The sequence below is a fragment of the Jaculus jaculus genome, chromosome 11 (genome assembly GCF_020740685.1).
Source record: "Jaculus jaculus isolate mJacJac1 chromosome 11, mJacJac1.mat.Y.cur, whole genome shotgun sequence".
Taxonomy (NCBI): Eukaryota; Metazoa; Chordata; class Mammalia; order Rodentia; family Dipodidae; genus Jaculus; species Jaculus jaculus.
The window spans coordinates 25195416-25211384 of record NC_059112.1 but is presented as its reverse complement, the minus strand read 5'-3'; the positions used below and the strand labels follow the sequence as shown (position 1 = coordinate 25211384).

Below are 15969 nucleotides of genomic sequence, written 5' to 3'. Positions count from 1 at the left end.
GGCACTTGCCCGCAAAGCCAAAGGACCCAGGTTCTATTCCCCAGCACCCATGAGTCTGAGGCCACCCTGAGACTACATAGTGAATTCTAGGTCAGCCTGAGCTAGAGTGAAATCCTACCTCAAAAAACCAAATAAATGGCAAAACTGGATTCAGTCCAGCATGGTGGCATGTGCATGCAGTTAAAAACAAAAATAAAAACAGGGCTGCAAGGCTGGCTTAGAGGTTAAGGCATTTGCCTGCAAAGCCAAAGGACCCAGGCTCGATTTCCCATGACACCCACATTAGCCAGATGCATAAGAGGGCACATGCGCCTGGAGTTCATTTGCAGTGGGTGGAGGCCCTGGTGTGCCTGTTCTCTCTCTCAAATAAAAATAAAATATTTTAAAGAATGGAGCTGTGAAGGGGAAAATGAAGGGGGAGGGAATTATCATGGTTTGTTGTCAGTAATAATAAAAACCACAAAATGACAGTGGCTTTTCTTCTGTGAATCTCTCACTCCAGGTATAGTATGTGTCTACTTACCCTCCATTACCAAACTAATACTGGTATATCCACAACTTGTGATAAATTTATCATAGAACAGTAGGAAAGGCTGTTTTTAAAGTGCTTATATTAAGAAGAAACTCTAAAAGTCTTCAAATGTTTATCACAACTTATCATTCTTTCAGTAGAATGAGGCAGGACAGAAAGACAGGGACAGTGGAAGAGAAAGTGTGCTTAAGGCTTCTCCCCAGCTTAGAATCAAGACTGCCTGCACTATCATTGATTAAGGTCTTTCCCCTCCTCGGCTTTAAACCTGCAAGAAACCCCCTTCACAATGAAAAACAGGTCACCAGCTCCTATGCAACCTTAATAGTTCCTGGTTTTACTTCTGTAACCCCAAGGCACGTCTGGAGTCACCCTATAATTTTTGGGGAAAAAGGGGAGAAGGAAGTTGGGGAGGGGGTAAGCTTCTTAGCAACTTTACCAGTTGTTACTTGAGTCGCCAAAATGGTAAATATGACCAATGCTAATACTCTTAACCTGTGACTGTCTTGAGAATCCTGTTCCTTGGATCTTACTGTGTATCTGAGCATTTTCTTCCTCTTAACCTCAGTTTATTAAAATGTCTTTAATAAACTATAGCTCTGCTTCATATTACCTTGTTGTGATTTTTTTTTTTTTTCATTGAGGCCGGAATCTGAATCTGGTCTGACCTGAACTGTGGCCCCAATTAAGGGCACCTGCGGCTCCTGTGGGCGAGCGTGGCGCTGTACTCCACTCCTGCTACTGCTGACACCACCACCTAGGCCGGGGCTTTGAAGGTGATGACTGATTTTTTACCAGGATACACAGACTGCAGTCTAACACAGAAAATATACACTTACCAGCTTTTGATACATGAATATTCAGTGCTCCACACATCTATATAATGCTGCATTTCTTGGTTTTATTCGAAACAGTGCATATGTTTTAAGCATTTTATGGTAGGATTTTACACTTGTCATTTACACAAATTACAAGGTTTTGCTTAAAGTCTTTAAAAAAATTCTAAAAATTCAGCCCATGTGCAGCACAAGAATATGCAAAACTACTTTACATTATACACACTTCTTATCAAAGGAGATACAAAATTCTGGCTTGTAGTTTTAGACAAATACAAGAAGCTTCAAACTAGACACAAAGGGTTAACATGAATTCTCAAAGATAAGTCTGCACTTTTGTGTTGTATTTCTCTGAGATGTAAATACCAAATTCTTAAGAGATTTTAATTTTCCTTTTCAAAGGAAACCTGACAAATTACCAGTAAACAAGTCCCTCTTCATTTGCTTAATTCTTTGACCAGTTTACTTTCCCTTCCCTTAGTGCCAGACACTGTCATTTTACAGAACCAGGAGTGGGCCATTTACATGAGCAACAGATCCTTTGGGTACCTCTTCCATGAGCCATAAACTGATGCAAACGGTTCTGCCACATTTTTGTTTAGCATGACCCACACTTAGGGATCTTCTCTTTCTTCCAGCTCCATGGTGACTAAGCCCAGAAGCTCAGTTTAGTAGGCACCACTCAATGCAGTTTCTGCTGGTGACAAACTGAGGACCTAAGAATCAAGTCATTTGAACTTTAACCTCTTTCTAAACAGAACCCACCACTGACTGACTGAGGGACCTTACTGACCCTTATGCATAGATATTCTCTGTCAGCATGTCGGAGGCAATATTTTGTACTTCTTAAGGGCTATGAAGAGGCAACAGGAAGAGCAGGGCTTCTGAACCCTTTAAAAAGCATTGTTTTCTGTCATTGGTATCCAGAGTTTCCTAACCATTTTTCCACACCTAACGTGTGTATGTATATAATATATATGCATACATAAGAATTGCCCACTTTACAGATTCGGTTTACAGCCAACTCTTGATTATTTATGAGAACATAAGTGACACACAGAATTAGTAAATTTCAATAAGGGAATTTTCTTTTTATGAACACTTCATTGAACTTTTCTTCCCCCCACATAATGTAAATATTGTTTATCTCCTCTGCCCTACACCAGGTACATGTAAGGACAGGGCTCTGGGGAGAGCAGTGGAGGCAGGATTAACACTGAGCATGAGAAAAGATGCCTTCCAAGTTCCTCCTTATTTTAGTAGGTGCTTTCAATGTTTAATTATGATTAATAATTAAGCATACGAATACTACAGAATTAACAACCTGAGGCACAGTCACTGATTTATAGATAATGGAGAGTTGACTGTAATCATGATTTTTCTTTGACTTTAGCCCTTTCACATAAAAAATTCATAAGAAATCATAGCATGATATAAAGATTTAAAAAGACTGTCACGACATCTAGAAGCATTTATTTTATGCAAAAAACTTAAATATGATCATGTGTACACAAAATGTACACACTATCTATGCTGAACAATGCCAAGGAACATAATGTATCAATGCAACAGTTGTCTGTAAAATTAAGGTAAAAACTGAGCCTAGATCAACAAAAAGGTGCGTTATTTCCCAACAGCAAAATTGATTGCAATCATAAACACCTTCAATTTTCCTCATGAAGCTGCCAATGTCCATCTATTAAAAAAAAAAAACAAAAACAAACAACCCCCCCTTTTTACATCAACAATAAAAACAAACCAAATCCTGGACAGTTTTTACTCCCTTAATTCCAAATATTCCAACATAATTATAGGAGTAAAAACTACTTTTAAAGTGATATGCTTTATGAAACAATATGTACATGTATTGCAAATTATATTAAAATAAAATGGGGGAATCAAAATATGAAGTGTTTACTACTACTTGCGAATCAGTAATAATTTTAATTATTTTCTTATTCTGATAAAAATCAGAAAGCAACATTTATAAAATTGCCACAACAACACTTTTTATAGCAGGGAACAGAAATCTGTACATCTCATATTTTTTTTTTGCAGAAAAGTAGACAGGCAGAAAGAATAATACATAAAAAGTTTCCAAAAGGAAAAACAAAGTAATATTAATGTGATTTTTTTCTTCTAAAAAAATTTCTTCAGTAGCCATCAATTTTTTTTTTCTCATGTAACATGGGTTTCCTGGCTCTAGAGTAGATGAATTTTCAGTGTCAAGTGTAAGGAATTCTTGTTACTTCCTGTAAAAAAAAATTGCAGCATGGACATTTATGGTGTATTATGCCTTTAAACTCCAGATATGCAGTAACTGGAACCAAATGTTAAGCAATTTGCTTAATTATTGACTTTTCAATAGGAAAAGTCTAGGGTGAGGGAGAATAGAGTTGCTTTTAGCCTCTCTCTCAAGAGTATCTGCTGCACATTCCCATCAAGGACCGCAGTCATGTAAAAGGAAGGACCATTCCTTTCAGTTTTCAAGGCGGAAAGTGTGTGTTTGCAGTGAACATCATCATCTTCTGTTCAGGGACATTTGGAATCTTAAGTTTTCCAGAAGCCAGACGGAGCTGCTTCTATTTGGCCTTCATTTTCTCCCTTTGCAAGTGAGCTTTCTTTTTACCTTGGGAACAGGAGTAATAGAAAACAAAGTTAGAAAATATAGACAATCCAGGCATGGTGGTACACGCCTTTAATCCAAGAAGCACTTGGGAAGCAGAGGTAAAAGAATCGCTGTGAGTTCAAGAGAAGCCTGAGACTAGTGAATTCTAGGTTAGCACAGGCTAGAGTGACTCCACCTCAAAAGAAAACAAAATTATGTGCAGTACACAAGCTAAACCAGGCTGATCTTGTCTCTACAGTTACCTAAAATCTTCAAAAATGTTTTTCATTTTCTCAATTGGGACTTGACTTAGTTTACAGAATATCTCTCTAGGTTATATATATAAAAAAACATGATTTTTTTGGGGGGGATGAATTATCATGGCTTATCGTCTATAGTTATGGAAGTGGTAAATAAATTTTTTTTGTACTCCTTACTATTAAAATGCTGCTACCCAATGCCCGATTCATTTGCAATAATAAAAGCCACCACAGCCTAGCTTTATTTAATTAATTTATGTTTTATTTTTTGTTTTTTTGAGGTAGGGTCTCACACTAGCTCAGGCTGTCCTGGAATTTACTATGTAGTCTCAGGGTGGCCTCAAACTCATGGCAATCCTCCCACCTCTGCCTCCCAAATGCTGAGATTAAAGGTGTGCATCACCATGCCCGGACTGTTCTTAAAAAATTATTGATCTATTTATTTGAGGAAGAAAGCACGAGAATGGACACATCAGTGCCTTCAGCCGTAGCAAACATGAAAATGCACCACCTTGTACATCTGGCTTGCATGGGTCCTGGGGAATTCAAACTGGGACCTTTGGTTTTACAGGCAGGTGCCTTAACTGCTGTCTCTCCAGCCCTTTTTAGTTTCTTTTGTTTTTTGGTTTTTCGAGGTAGGGTTTCACTCATGCCCAGCAGTGGTGCACACCTTTAATTCTAGCACTCAGAAGGCCCAGGTAGGAGGATTGCTGTGAGTCTGAGGTAAGACAGGGATTACCCAGGTCAGGCTGGGCTAGACTGACACCCTGCCTCAAAAAAAACCAATCAACCAAACAAAATGGAGATCCAAGACTTCTCCATTTTACCAGTTAAAATGCTGGGTATTGCCGGGCGTGGTGGCTCACGCCTTTAATCCCAGCACCCAGAAGGGTAGAGGTAGGATTGCCATGAGTTCGAGGCCACCCTGAGACTTCATAGTGAATTCCAGGTCAGCCTGGGCTAGAATGAGACCCTATTTTGAAAACCAAACCAATACAAAGTGGCTGGGTATCAATTCTCAGATAAAGTCTATGTTAGCTTTTGCATACATAATCCAGGTATTTTATCTGTTTTTCTTTTTTTGGTTTATCTTTATTTATTTATTTGAGAACAACAGACAGAGAAAGAGGCAGAGAGAGAGAGAGAAAGAGAGAGAGAGAGAGAGAATGGGTACGCCAGGGTTTCCAGCCACCACAGACGAATTCCAGATGTGTGCGCCCCCTTGTGCATCTGGCTAACGTGGGTCCTGGGGAATTGAGCCTCGAACTGGGGTCCTTAGGCTTCACAGGCAAGAGCTTAACTGCTAAGCCATCTCTCCAGCCCTCTTTTTCTTTTTTAATTACAGAGGAGGGAGGGGGAAGAATGGGTGTGCCAGGGCCTGAGGTGCTGCATAGGAACTCCAGACCCATGCACCAACTTGTATCCTTTGGCTTTGCAAGCAAAGGCCTTAGCTGCTGAGCCATCTTTCCAGCCCTACACTACATTCAAATAATGTCAGTAATAGCTTAGGAAGAGGAATTCTACAGGATGTGGCACTGGCAAGTGATGGCTCTAAGAGGCTAACACTTAGATAAAAACTCAACCTTGGGGCTGGAGAGATGGTTTAGCAGTTAAGTGCTTGCCTGTGAAGTCTAAGGACCCCAGTTCAAGGCTCGATTCCCCAGGACCCACGTAAGCCATATGCACAATGTGGCACATGCATCTGGAGTTTGTCTGCAGTGGCAGGAGGCCCTGGCATGCACATTCTCTTTTTCTCTCCCTCTTTCTCTGTCCGTTGCTCTCAAATAAATAGGGCTGGAGAGATGGCTTAGCGGTTAAGTGCTTGCCTGTGAAGCCAAAGGACCCCGGTTCGAGACTCGATTCTCCAGGACCCATGTTAGCCAGATGCACAAGGGGGCGCATGCGTCTGGAGCTCGTTTGCAGTGGCTGGAGGCCCTGGCGCGCCCATTCTCTCTGTTTCTCTGCCTCTTCCTCTCACTGTCTGTTGCTCTCAAATAAATTTAAAAAAAAATTAAAAAATAAATAAATAAATAAAACCCTCAACCTTACATGGTTGAAGGGTTAAATGAAGTCACAAATATAAAGCAAGCAAACACAGAAAGAGTTAAGTAGTATCTGGAATTTGGAAGTAGAGCCACAAAGAAGTCAGGGGCCATCTCTTTCCAATAAAACCCAGAAGTCAACTACTTTAAATCTTTTGCTTACGTGCATGCGTAGGTGCACACCTGGTGCAGTACTGTGAGGACACCTTTGGTGCTTTTCCCCCCGCCTTCTTTGTGAAACAAAGTCATTCATTGTTTTGGCTTGTGTGTGCCAGACTAGGTGGCCCACAACCATCCAGTTTTTTGACTCTGCCTCTCATTGCAGTAAGTGCACTGGAATGAGATGTGTGTGCCACTTTACAACCCATGTTTATGTGGGGGCAGGGGAAATGAACCCGAGCCTGGCAGGCTTTGGAAGCAAGTGTCTTTAACTGCTGAACTATCTCTCCAGATCACCAGAAGGTATATTAAGAGGGCAATTAGAGAGCCAGGCAAGGTGGCACATACCTTTAATGCCAGCACTTGGGAGGCAGAAGTAGGAGGATCACTGTGAAAGACTACATAGTGAGTTCTAGATCAGCCTGGGTTAGAGCAAGACTCTACCTTGGGGAGGGGAGAAGGCAACTAGAATTTATGGTAATGACATTTACTGGGCATTGTTCTATACTTGACATGTTATTAGGTGTTCTCTTTTTACTTTAATATCTCATTATTCCTGGTCAGAGGTATGTCCAGGTTTGATGAGAAAAGTCATGTAATGTTTGCCCCCATTGTAGGCTTTTATTATTATTTTTTTTAGAAAGGGTTAGTTTATATAGCCCAGGCTGAGTTTGAACTGGCCATCCTTCTGCATCAGAATTCAGAATTCTGGCCTCAATAGAACAACAAAATAAAATTTTTTAAGTCACTTGCAAGCAGGGTGGGGGAGGGAAGGGGAGACAGAGAATATGCATGACAGGGCCTCAAGCTCTGCAAACAAACTCCAGATGCATGTACCACTTCATTCATTTGGCTTTACTTGGTACTGGGGAATTGAACTTGGGTTGTTAGGCTTTGTAGGCAAGTGCCTTAACTCCTGAGCTCTCTCTCCAGCCCTATATAAAAATATTTAAAAAATATTTTTATTTGACCCAGGTTTAATTCTCCAGTACCCATGTAAGCCAGATGCACAAGGTGGCACATGTGTCTAGAGTTTGTTTGCAGTGACTAGAGGACTTGATGTGCCCATTCTCTCTTTTTCTATCAAATAAATAAAATATTTTAAAAAGTGGGATATATCTGTTCAGATATCATGATTATCTTCTCCATCTGAGACAATGTATCCAACATTTATCCTTCACATCATATAAACCAAAGCAACCACATGATGGGCACCAAACAAAGATAACATCTGGGCTGGACAGATGGCTTAGGGTTAAGGTGCTTTCCTGTGAAGCCTAATAACCCATGTTAAACCCTCCAGACCCCACGTAAACCAGATGCATAAAAGTGAGGTAAGCAAAGTTCGCACATGCCCCACTTGGTGGTACAACTGTCTATAGAGTTCCATTGCTGAGGCCTTGGCACACCAATTCTCCCCCTGACTCTTGCTTAAAAAAAAAAAACAAAAAACGGATTAACATTCTTCTGAGTAAAAATGTAACATCAAAAACAGATCTTTCTGGGCTGGAGAGATGGCTTAGTGGTCAAGGGACTTGCCTGTGAAGCCTAAGAACCCAGGTTTGATTCCCCAGTATTCATGTAAGCTAGATAGAGTTGCCCTTGTGTGTGGAGTTTGTTTTCAGTGGCTAGAGGCCTTGGCATGCCGATTCTCTCTCAAATTAACAAAAAACAAAGAACAAACAAACAAAATCTTTCCGCTGAGACTACATAATGAATTTCAAGTCAGCTTGGGCTAGAATGAGACTCTACTTTGAACCTCAAAAAACAAAAGAACAAAAGAGGACCGGAGAGATGGCTTGTCTACAAAGCCAAAGGACTCAGGTTCATTTGTCCAGGACACACGTAGGCCAGATGCATAAGGTGGAACATGCATCTGGAGTTTGTCTGTAGTGGCTGGAGGTCCTAATGTGCTGATTCTCTCTCTCTCAAGTAAATAAACAAACAAACATATAAAAAGATCTTTCTGACAGTGACCTTGGGATGACTCGGAAGGCATCACGGTGTTGGAAAGAAGTGACCTGAGTGCTCAGTACTGCAATATCTCTATCACACCTTCGAAGGCTTAGGGTCTATTGCGAAAGGCGTGGTGGAAAGAATGTAAGAGCTAAAGGAAGGGTAGGACTCCGTACAACGTGCTCCCCTCAGACACAAAATGGCCTGGATATCCATGACCTCGCAGTGTCTGACACTACCTACACAAGACCATCATAATAGGAGGAAAAAGATCATAACATCAAAATAAAAGAGAGAATGATTGAGAGGGGGGAGGGGATATGAAGGAGAGTGGTGTTTCAAAGGGGAAAGTGGGGTGAGGGAGGGCATTACCATGGGACATTTTTTATAATCATGGAAGTTGTTAATAAAAAAAAAATATTTTTCTGGGCTGGGAAAGTGGCTTAGCAGTTAAGGCAATTGCTTGCAAAGCCATGTAAAAGCCTGATGTACAATGGCACAAGCATTTGGAGTATTGTTTGCAGTGGCTGGAGGCCCTGGCCCACTCACACTCACTCTCCCCCAGTGCATATATAAATAAAGTATTTTAAAAAATAGATCTAGCCGGGTGTGATCTATCCCAGCACTCTGGAGACTAAATAGTGAGTTCCAGGTCAGCCTGAGGTACAATGAGATCCTACTTTGAAAAAAGAAAACAAAAAAATCTTTCTTTAAAGCAGTGCCTAGAGATTAAGAGATAAACAACCAATATCTTTCATTTTTGCAGAACTAATGGTAGTCTGGTCTAGCAGAGGTGTTGGGGAAGACTGACACAGACTCTCAAGAAACCCAAGTCTAACTTGTACGATCTCGCTTACATTACCTTTGCAAGTCGATTTGTCTCTCTGTGGGTGTTGCCTTTTTGGCTGTGTCTTGCAGCTTGGGCGCTTTGGTGTTACATACTTCCAAACCCCCAGAGCTCTCTTGACTGCCTGCAGCTCTCTTCCTCCCTTTGCCAGATGGTTTATTTATATCGTCATTTTTGGTTGCATTGCCCTGAGATTCAGACTTGGGGCGACGTCCTCTCCTGGGTTTCGAAGCGGCAGGCGGTCCTGAGTCATCTGCTTTCTCATCTGGTTTTTGATGGATATTCTCTGCACCAGCTGCAGTTACAGTTCTTTTCTTTCCTCTGTCACTGCTGATGTTGCCCTGGGTAGTCTGATCAGAGTTAATTTCCTAAAAGAACAGAACAGCAAACCTGAAAACACTAATTCCTTAAATATCAATGAGCAACCGTACTACACAATATTATTTTCAAAGTATTTTATTTATTTGACAGAGAGAAAGAGGCAGAGAGGGAGAGAATGGGCACGCCAGGGCCTCCAACCACTATAAAGGAACTCTGATTCATGTGCCCACTTGTGCATCTGGCTTATGAGGGCCCTGGAGAATTTAACTGGCATCTTTTGGCTTTGCAGGCAAACACTGCTAAGCCATCTCTCCAACCCTTCAAAGTATTATAAACGAGTTGAGATTCCAGAGCTTCCAGTTAACTGCTTACATTCCGTTAGAAAAGCAAGCTCCCAGCCAGGCGTGGTGGTGCACACCTTTAATCCCAGCACTTGGGAGGCAGAAGTAGGAGGATACTCATGAGTTCAAGGCCACCCCGAGACTACATAGTGAATTATAGGCCAGCACAGACTAGAGTGAGCCCCGACCTCAAAAAACAAACAAACAAACAACAACAACAACAAAAAGAGCTCCCAGAGGACAAGGATCATACATTGTGTCTGATGCTTACCTCAGTGTGTGAACTATGTAGCATACTTAGTATACATATGCAGACATAAGAAAAGCTCCTTTTCACTGATGGCACACTCTGAATTATTCAAAATCAATCAAGTTTTTCATAATTCTACATTGTATTGATTGTGATGCCTCTACAATAATCTTTAGAGGTCCAAATTCCTTAACTTCTTACTCCAATGAACCCTGTTTCTTTATATGCCAATCATTAGCCTACTTTTCTTTAAAAATTATTTTTACTTTTATTTATCTGAGAGTGAGGGAGAAGGAGTGGGAGGGAGGGAGGGAAGGAGAGACAGACAATGGGTGTGCTAGGGTCTCCAGCCACTGCAAATGAACTGCACATGCATGTGACACTGTGCATCTGGTTTCACGTGGACACTGAGGAATCAAATCTGGGTCTTTAAACTTTGCAGTCACTGCTACACAACCTCTGCAACCCATATTTTATTCTTTTAACAATATGTCAAAGACCATGGCATGTGTGTGCATGCATGCGTGCATGTACACACACAAATATAAAAAAATGCAAATTAAAAATAAATAAATAAATAATGCTGGGTGTGGTGGTGCACACCTTTAATGCCAGCACTTGGGAGGCAGAGGTAGGAGCACTGGAGTGAGTTCAAGGCCTTCCTGAGACTACATTGTGAATTCCAGGTTAGCCTGGGCTAGAGGGAAACCATACCTTGAAAAACAAACAAACAAACAAACAAACAAACAAACAAACAAACAGAGCTGGGTGTGGTGGCTCACATCTTTTATATCAGCACTTGGAATGCTGAGTAACAGGGACCATTCTGAGTTTCATGCCAATCTAATCTGGACTACAGTGAGATCCTTTCACAAAAAAAAAAAAAAAAAAAAAAAAAAAAAGGTAGAGTACTTACTGTGAGGCAGAAATCAATGAACTTTTTTTGGTTTTGTTTTGTTTTTGTTTTTATAAGGTAGGATGTCATTCTACCTCAGGTAGACCTGGAATTCACTATATAATCTCAGGGTGGCCTTGAACTCACAGTGACCCTACCTCTGGGATTAAGGGCGTGTACTACCCTATGTGGCTTTATTTTTATTTATTTTTTTGGTTTTTGGAGGTAGGGTCTCACTCTAGCTCAGGCTGACCTGGAACTCACTCTGTAGTCTCAAGGGGGCCTCAAACTCTTGGTGATCCTCCTACCTCTGCCTCCTGTGTGCTGGGATTAAAGGCATGTGCCATCACCTATTTTTTTCTTACCTCTTTATTAAAAATAATTTTATATTCATGCATGCTGGGATTAAAAGGCATGTGCCACCATACCTGGCTTCAATGAACATCTTAAAAATCTCCAAACTCTCAATTCTATTCTTTCAAAATGTTTGGAGGGGATGGAGGAATGGCTTAACAGTTATGGCCTTTGCCTGCAAAACCAAAGGACCCACGCTTGTTTCCCTAGGAACATGTAAGCCATATGCACAAGTAGTTTGCAGAGGCTAAAGGTCCTGATGCACCCATTCTCTCCCTCTCCCAGCCTCTGTCAAATAAATAAAAAAAAATGTATATTTTAAAAAAGGAGGAACAGTGTGCGAGAGTGCCACATGGGTCACCACAGACAGATAATTTTAGGAGATATGCATGGTGTTATGAAAAAATAGCATGTGGATCTCTAACAGTAATGTGCACATTAATTAGTTGGCCATGTATCTCTTACCCCTATTATGAAATTAGAATAACAATCTCCATAGCAGAGACATAGTCTATTGGTTAAATTTTATGCTGGGCTGGGAATGTAGCTCAGTCAGAATATTTTCTGAGTATCTGCAAGGCCAATCCTTAGCAATATAAATAAGACATGAACATTTTACCTTATTCTTTACAGGATCAATATTCTTTACAGGTGAAACAGAAATAATCCTCACAGGATTCTCTTCATTTTCACTAACTCCAGTTTCTGATGTCTCTGAACTCTGCTCCCTAGTGAAGAAAAGAGAACCAAGGCTTTTCATGCCACTATAAGATAATTCCCTCTTCCATAATACTAAAAAGTGAAGTATACATTGTTTAATCAAAGGAATGCAATGACAGTAAGATTCAAATCTTCTGGGGTTACCAATCACTGCTTTATTATGCCATGTTACCGTTTTCCACTTATCATTAACAACACAAGTTATAAAGGATTGCCTAAAACCACATGGCCAAAAATATTGTTCAGAAACAACTATAGTAAAGCTTTCATCTCTTGAGAATAGGAAACACAAACAAAAATGAAATCATAGGCCATATTATATTATAGTTATTTATTTATTTTGAAGTAGGGTCTCATTGTAGCTCAGGCTGACCTGGAATTCACTATGTAGTGTCAGGGTAAGGTTATTCTCATGTAGCAGCTAGCATAGTAAATATGATCAAGAACGGAATTATTTTTACAACTGGAAAATCTACCAAATTCTATTTTCAGCCAAGAGTGGTGGTGCCTGCCTTTAATCCCAACACTTAGAAGGCAGAGGCAGGAGGATTACTGTGAATTTGAGGTTATCCTAGGACCACAGAGTTATAGGCCAGCTTGGGCTAGAGTGAAATTTACCCTGAAGTAACAGAAACGGAAAAAATAAAAGTTTAAAAAATTCAAGGCAGGGGAGATACTCCAGCAGTTAAAGGTGCTTGCTTGAGCTGGGCGTGGTGGCACACGCCTTTAATCCCAGCACCTGGGAGGCAGAGGTAGGATCACCAAGAGTTCGAGGCCACCCTGAGACTACATAGTGAATTCCAGGTCAGCCTGAGCTAGAGTGAGACCTTACCTCAAAAAACCAAAACGGTGCTTGCTTGCAAAGCATCATGGCCAGGGTTCAAAACACCAGTAATTATGTCCACCTCCCCCTTCCCACAAAGGTAGGGTCTCACTCTAACCAGGCTGACTTAAAGTTGGGAGTGCTAATGCAGGCCTTTAACCCCACCCCGTGGAAGGAAAAGATAGAAGGATCACTGAGAGTTCAAGGCCACTTTTAAAATTTTATTTTAAGATTTTCTATTTAAACTTTTTGTTTGTTTGTTCATTTTTTTATTTATTTGAGAGTGACAGAGAGAGAAAGGCAGAGAGAGAGAGAGAGAGAAAAAGAGAGAAAGAGAGAGAGAGAGAGAGAGAGAGAGAGAGAGAGAGGAAAGAGAATGTGCGTAATAGGGCCTCCAGCCACTGCAAACGAACTCCAGACATGTGCGTCCCCTTGTGCATCTGGCTAACGTGGGTCCTGGGGAATCAAGCCTCGAAACAGTATCCTTAGGCTTCACAGGCAAGTGCTTAACCACTAAGCCATCTCTCCAGCCCTCAAGGCCACACTGAATCTACAGAATGACTTCCATATCAGCCTGGAGCACAGTGAGACCCTACCTTCCAAAAAAACCCTACATATATCAAAAGAGTTGTATTTTCAACGTATCCCTACACATTGTTCTTATATATGCAAAATATTTTCCATGTAATTTAGATATTTGACAAAATTTTACATTTTACAAGTTTCCTACAGTTTCAAGACAAGTATACAACTTGAACTATCATCATTAAACATCCTAAAATTTATAATGTTATTTCGTACTATGTCCAAAGACAAAGCACATTTTATGATATAATGACCTAGAAATAAGTTAAAAAATAAACCAAGTAGTGAGAAAACAAAAACAAAAAGAAAAAAATTTACCTTGACCGATTTCCTGTTGATGGGTTCAGCTCAGAATTGACATTAATATTGTTTCCAGTCTCAGTGCCAGTGCTTCTAACATAGGGCTTCCTCCCTGTTGCTGATAATGGCTTGTTCACTGCACCTAACACTCCAGTAGGCTTTGGCTGAAAATCACATACAAGTTATTCCATACCTTAGTAAAGGAACATACAAAAATTTAGAAACATGGCACCAGGAATGGTGGTACACACCTTTAATCCCAGCACTAGGGAGGCAGAGGTAGAAGGATTTCCATGAATATGAGGCCACCCTGAGACTACATAGTGAATTCCAGGACAGCCCGGGTTAGAATTAAATCCTACCTCAAAAAACAAACGGGGGACTGGCGGAATAGCTTAGTGGTTACAGCATTTGCCTGTGAAAGCTGCGGACCCAGGTTTGATTCCACAGGACCCAAATAAGCCAGATGAACAAGGAGTATGTATGTCTGGAGTTCATATACAATGGCTAGAGGCCTTGGAATGCCCATTCTCCCTTTCTCTCTGTCAGTCTCTTTCTTTCTCATAAATAAATAAAGAAAATATTAAAACAAACAAACATTTAGAAGCATAGTTGGAGAGATTGCTCAGTGGTTAAGGCACTTCCTACAAAGCCTAAGGACCCAGGTTTGGTTCCCCAGTACGCATGTAAAGACAAATTTATAAAGTGGCACAAGCACCTGTTGTTCTTTGCAGTGGCTTGAGGCCCTGGCATGCCCATTCTCTCTCAAATAAATAAATAATAACAAGGTAATATATGCTGTTCCTTACTGCTTTAATTTAAACAAAATGTCTCCAGCCAGGCATGGTGGCACATGCCTTTAATCCTAGTACTTGGTAGGTAGAATCAGGAGGATCACCATGAGTTCAAGGCTACTCTGTGAAAACATGGTGAATTCCAGTCAGCGAAACCTTACCTCAAACAAAACAAAAACACAGGCAATAAAACCAGATTAACCACTGGGACCTTATGACATTACAAAGATTTTGTACTGCAAAGGACACTGTGAATAAAGCACAGAGGCAACCTACAGAATGGAAAAAAAAATCTTGGCCAGCTATATATCTGATAGAGGATTAATACAGATATATAATATATTATTATATATAATTATATATATAATTAATGTAGACAAACAACTCAAAAAGTTAAATAATAAGAAATCAAACAAGCCAATTAAAAACTGGTCTATGGAGCAAAATAGTTCTCAAAAGAAGAAATACGGATGGTGCATAAGCATCTAAAAAAAAATGTTCTACATCCCTAGTCATCAGGGAAATGGAGATTAAAACTACATTGAGATTCCATCTCACTCCTGCCAGATTGGCTACTATCATGAAAACAAATGATCATAAATGCTGGCGGGGATGTGGAAAAAGAGGAACCTTTCTACACTGTTGGTGGGAATGCAATCTGGTACAACCATTGTGGAAATCAGTGTGGAGGTTCCTAAGACAGCTAAAAATTGATCTACCATATGACCCAGCTATAGCACTCCTAGGCATATATCCTAAGGACTCATCCCATTTCCTTAGAAGTACATGCTCAACCATGTTTACTGCTGCTCCATTCATAATAGCTGGGAAATGGAACCAGCCTAGATGTCCCTCAACTGATGAGTGGATAATGAAGATGTGGCACATTTATACAATGGAGTTCTACTCAGCGATAAAGAAAAATGAAGTTATGAAATTTGCAGGAAAATGGATGGATCTGGAAAGGATTATACTAAGGGAGGTAACCCAGGCCCAGAAAGCCAAGCGCCACATGTTCTCCTTCATATGTGGATCCTGGCTACAGATGATTTGGGCTTCTGTGTGAGAAGGAAAAAACTCAGTAGCCGAGACTAGTAAGTTAAAAAGAGATATAAAGGGAGGAGAGTACTTAAGAGGTTGGTATTGTATGTGTGTGTGTGTATATATATATATATAAAAGTAGAAGAATAGATTAATGGGGGTGAAAAGGCCCAAAGTGAAGTCAGGGTAAGAGACTGAATAAAGGAAAGGTGGAGGGAGGGCTAATCAAAATCTAAGAGGATGCAAATAAATCATATGGAACCCTCAGTTTTGGACAATGGAACACTCAGGAGCCATAGATCATTGTT

General features: G+C 40.5%; 1 protein-coding gene across 1 annotated transcript in view; it reads right to left on the bottom strand.

The window, feature by feature from the left end:
* Window positions 1–1410: 1410 nt before the first annotated feature.
* Pds5a (PDS5 cohesin associated factor A) overlaps window positions 1411–15969 on the bottom strand; it is a 131552-nt gene continuing 116993 nt past the window's right edge. Inside the window, exons 30-33 of the mRNA XM_045161407.1 lie at window positions 13845–13990; window positions 12018–12126; window positions 9253–9605; window positions 1411–3994 (exon numbers count right to left, since the gene is read on the bottom strand). Coding sequence (XP_045017342.1) covers window positions 3991–3994; window positions 9253–9605; window positions 12018–12126; window positions 13845–13990 — 612 coding nt within the window. The 3' untranslated portion in view covers window positions 1411–3990. The remainder of the gene's footprint in view (window positions 3995–9252; window positions 9606–12017; window positions 12127–13844; window positions 13991–15969) is intronic.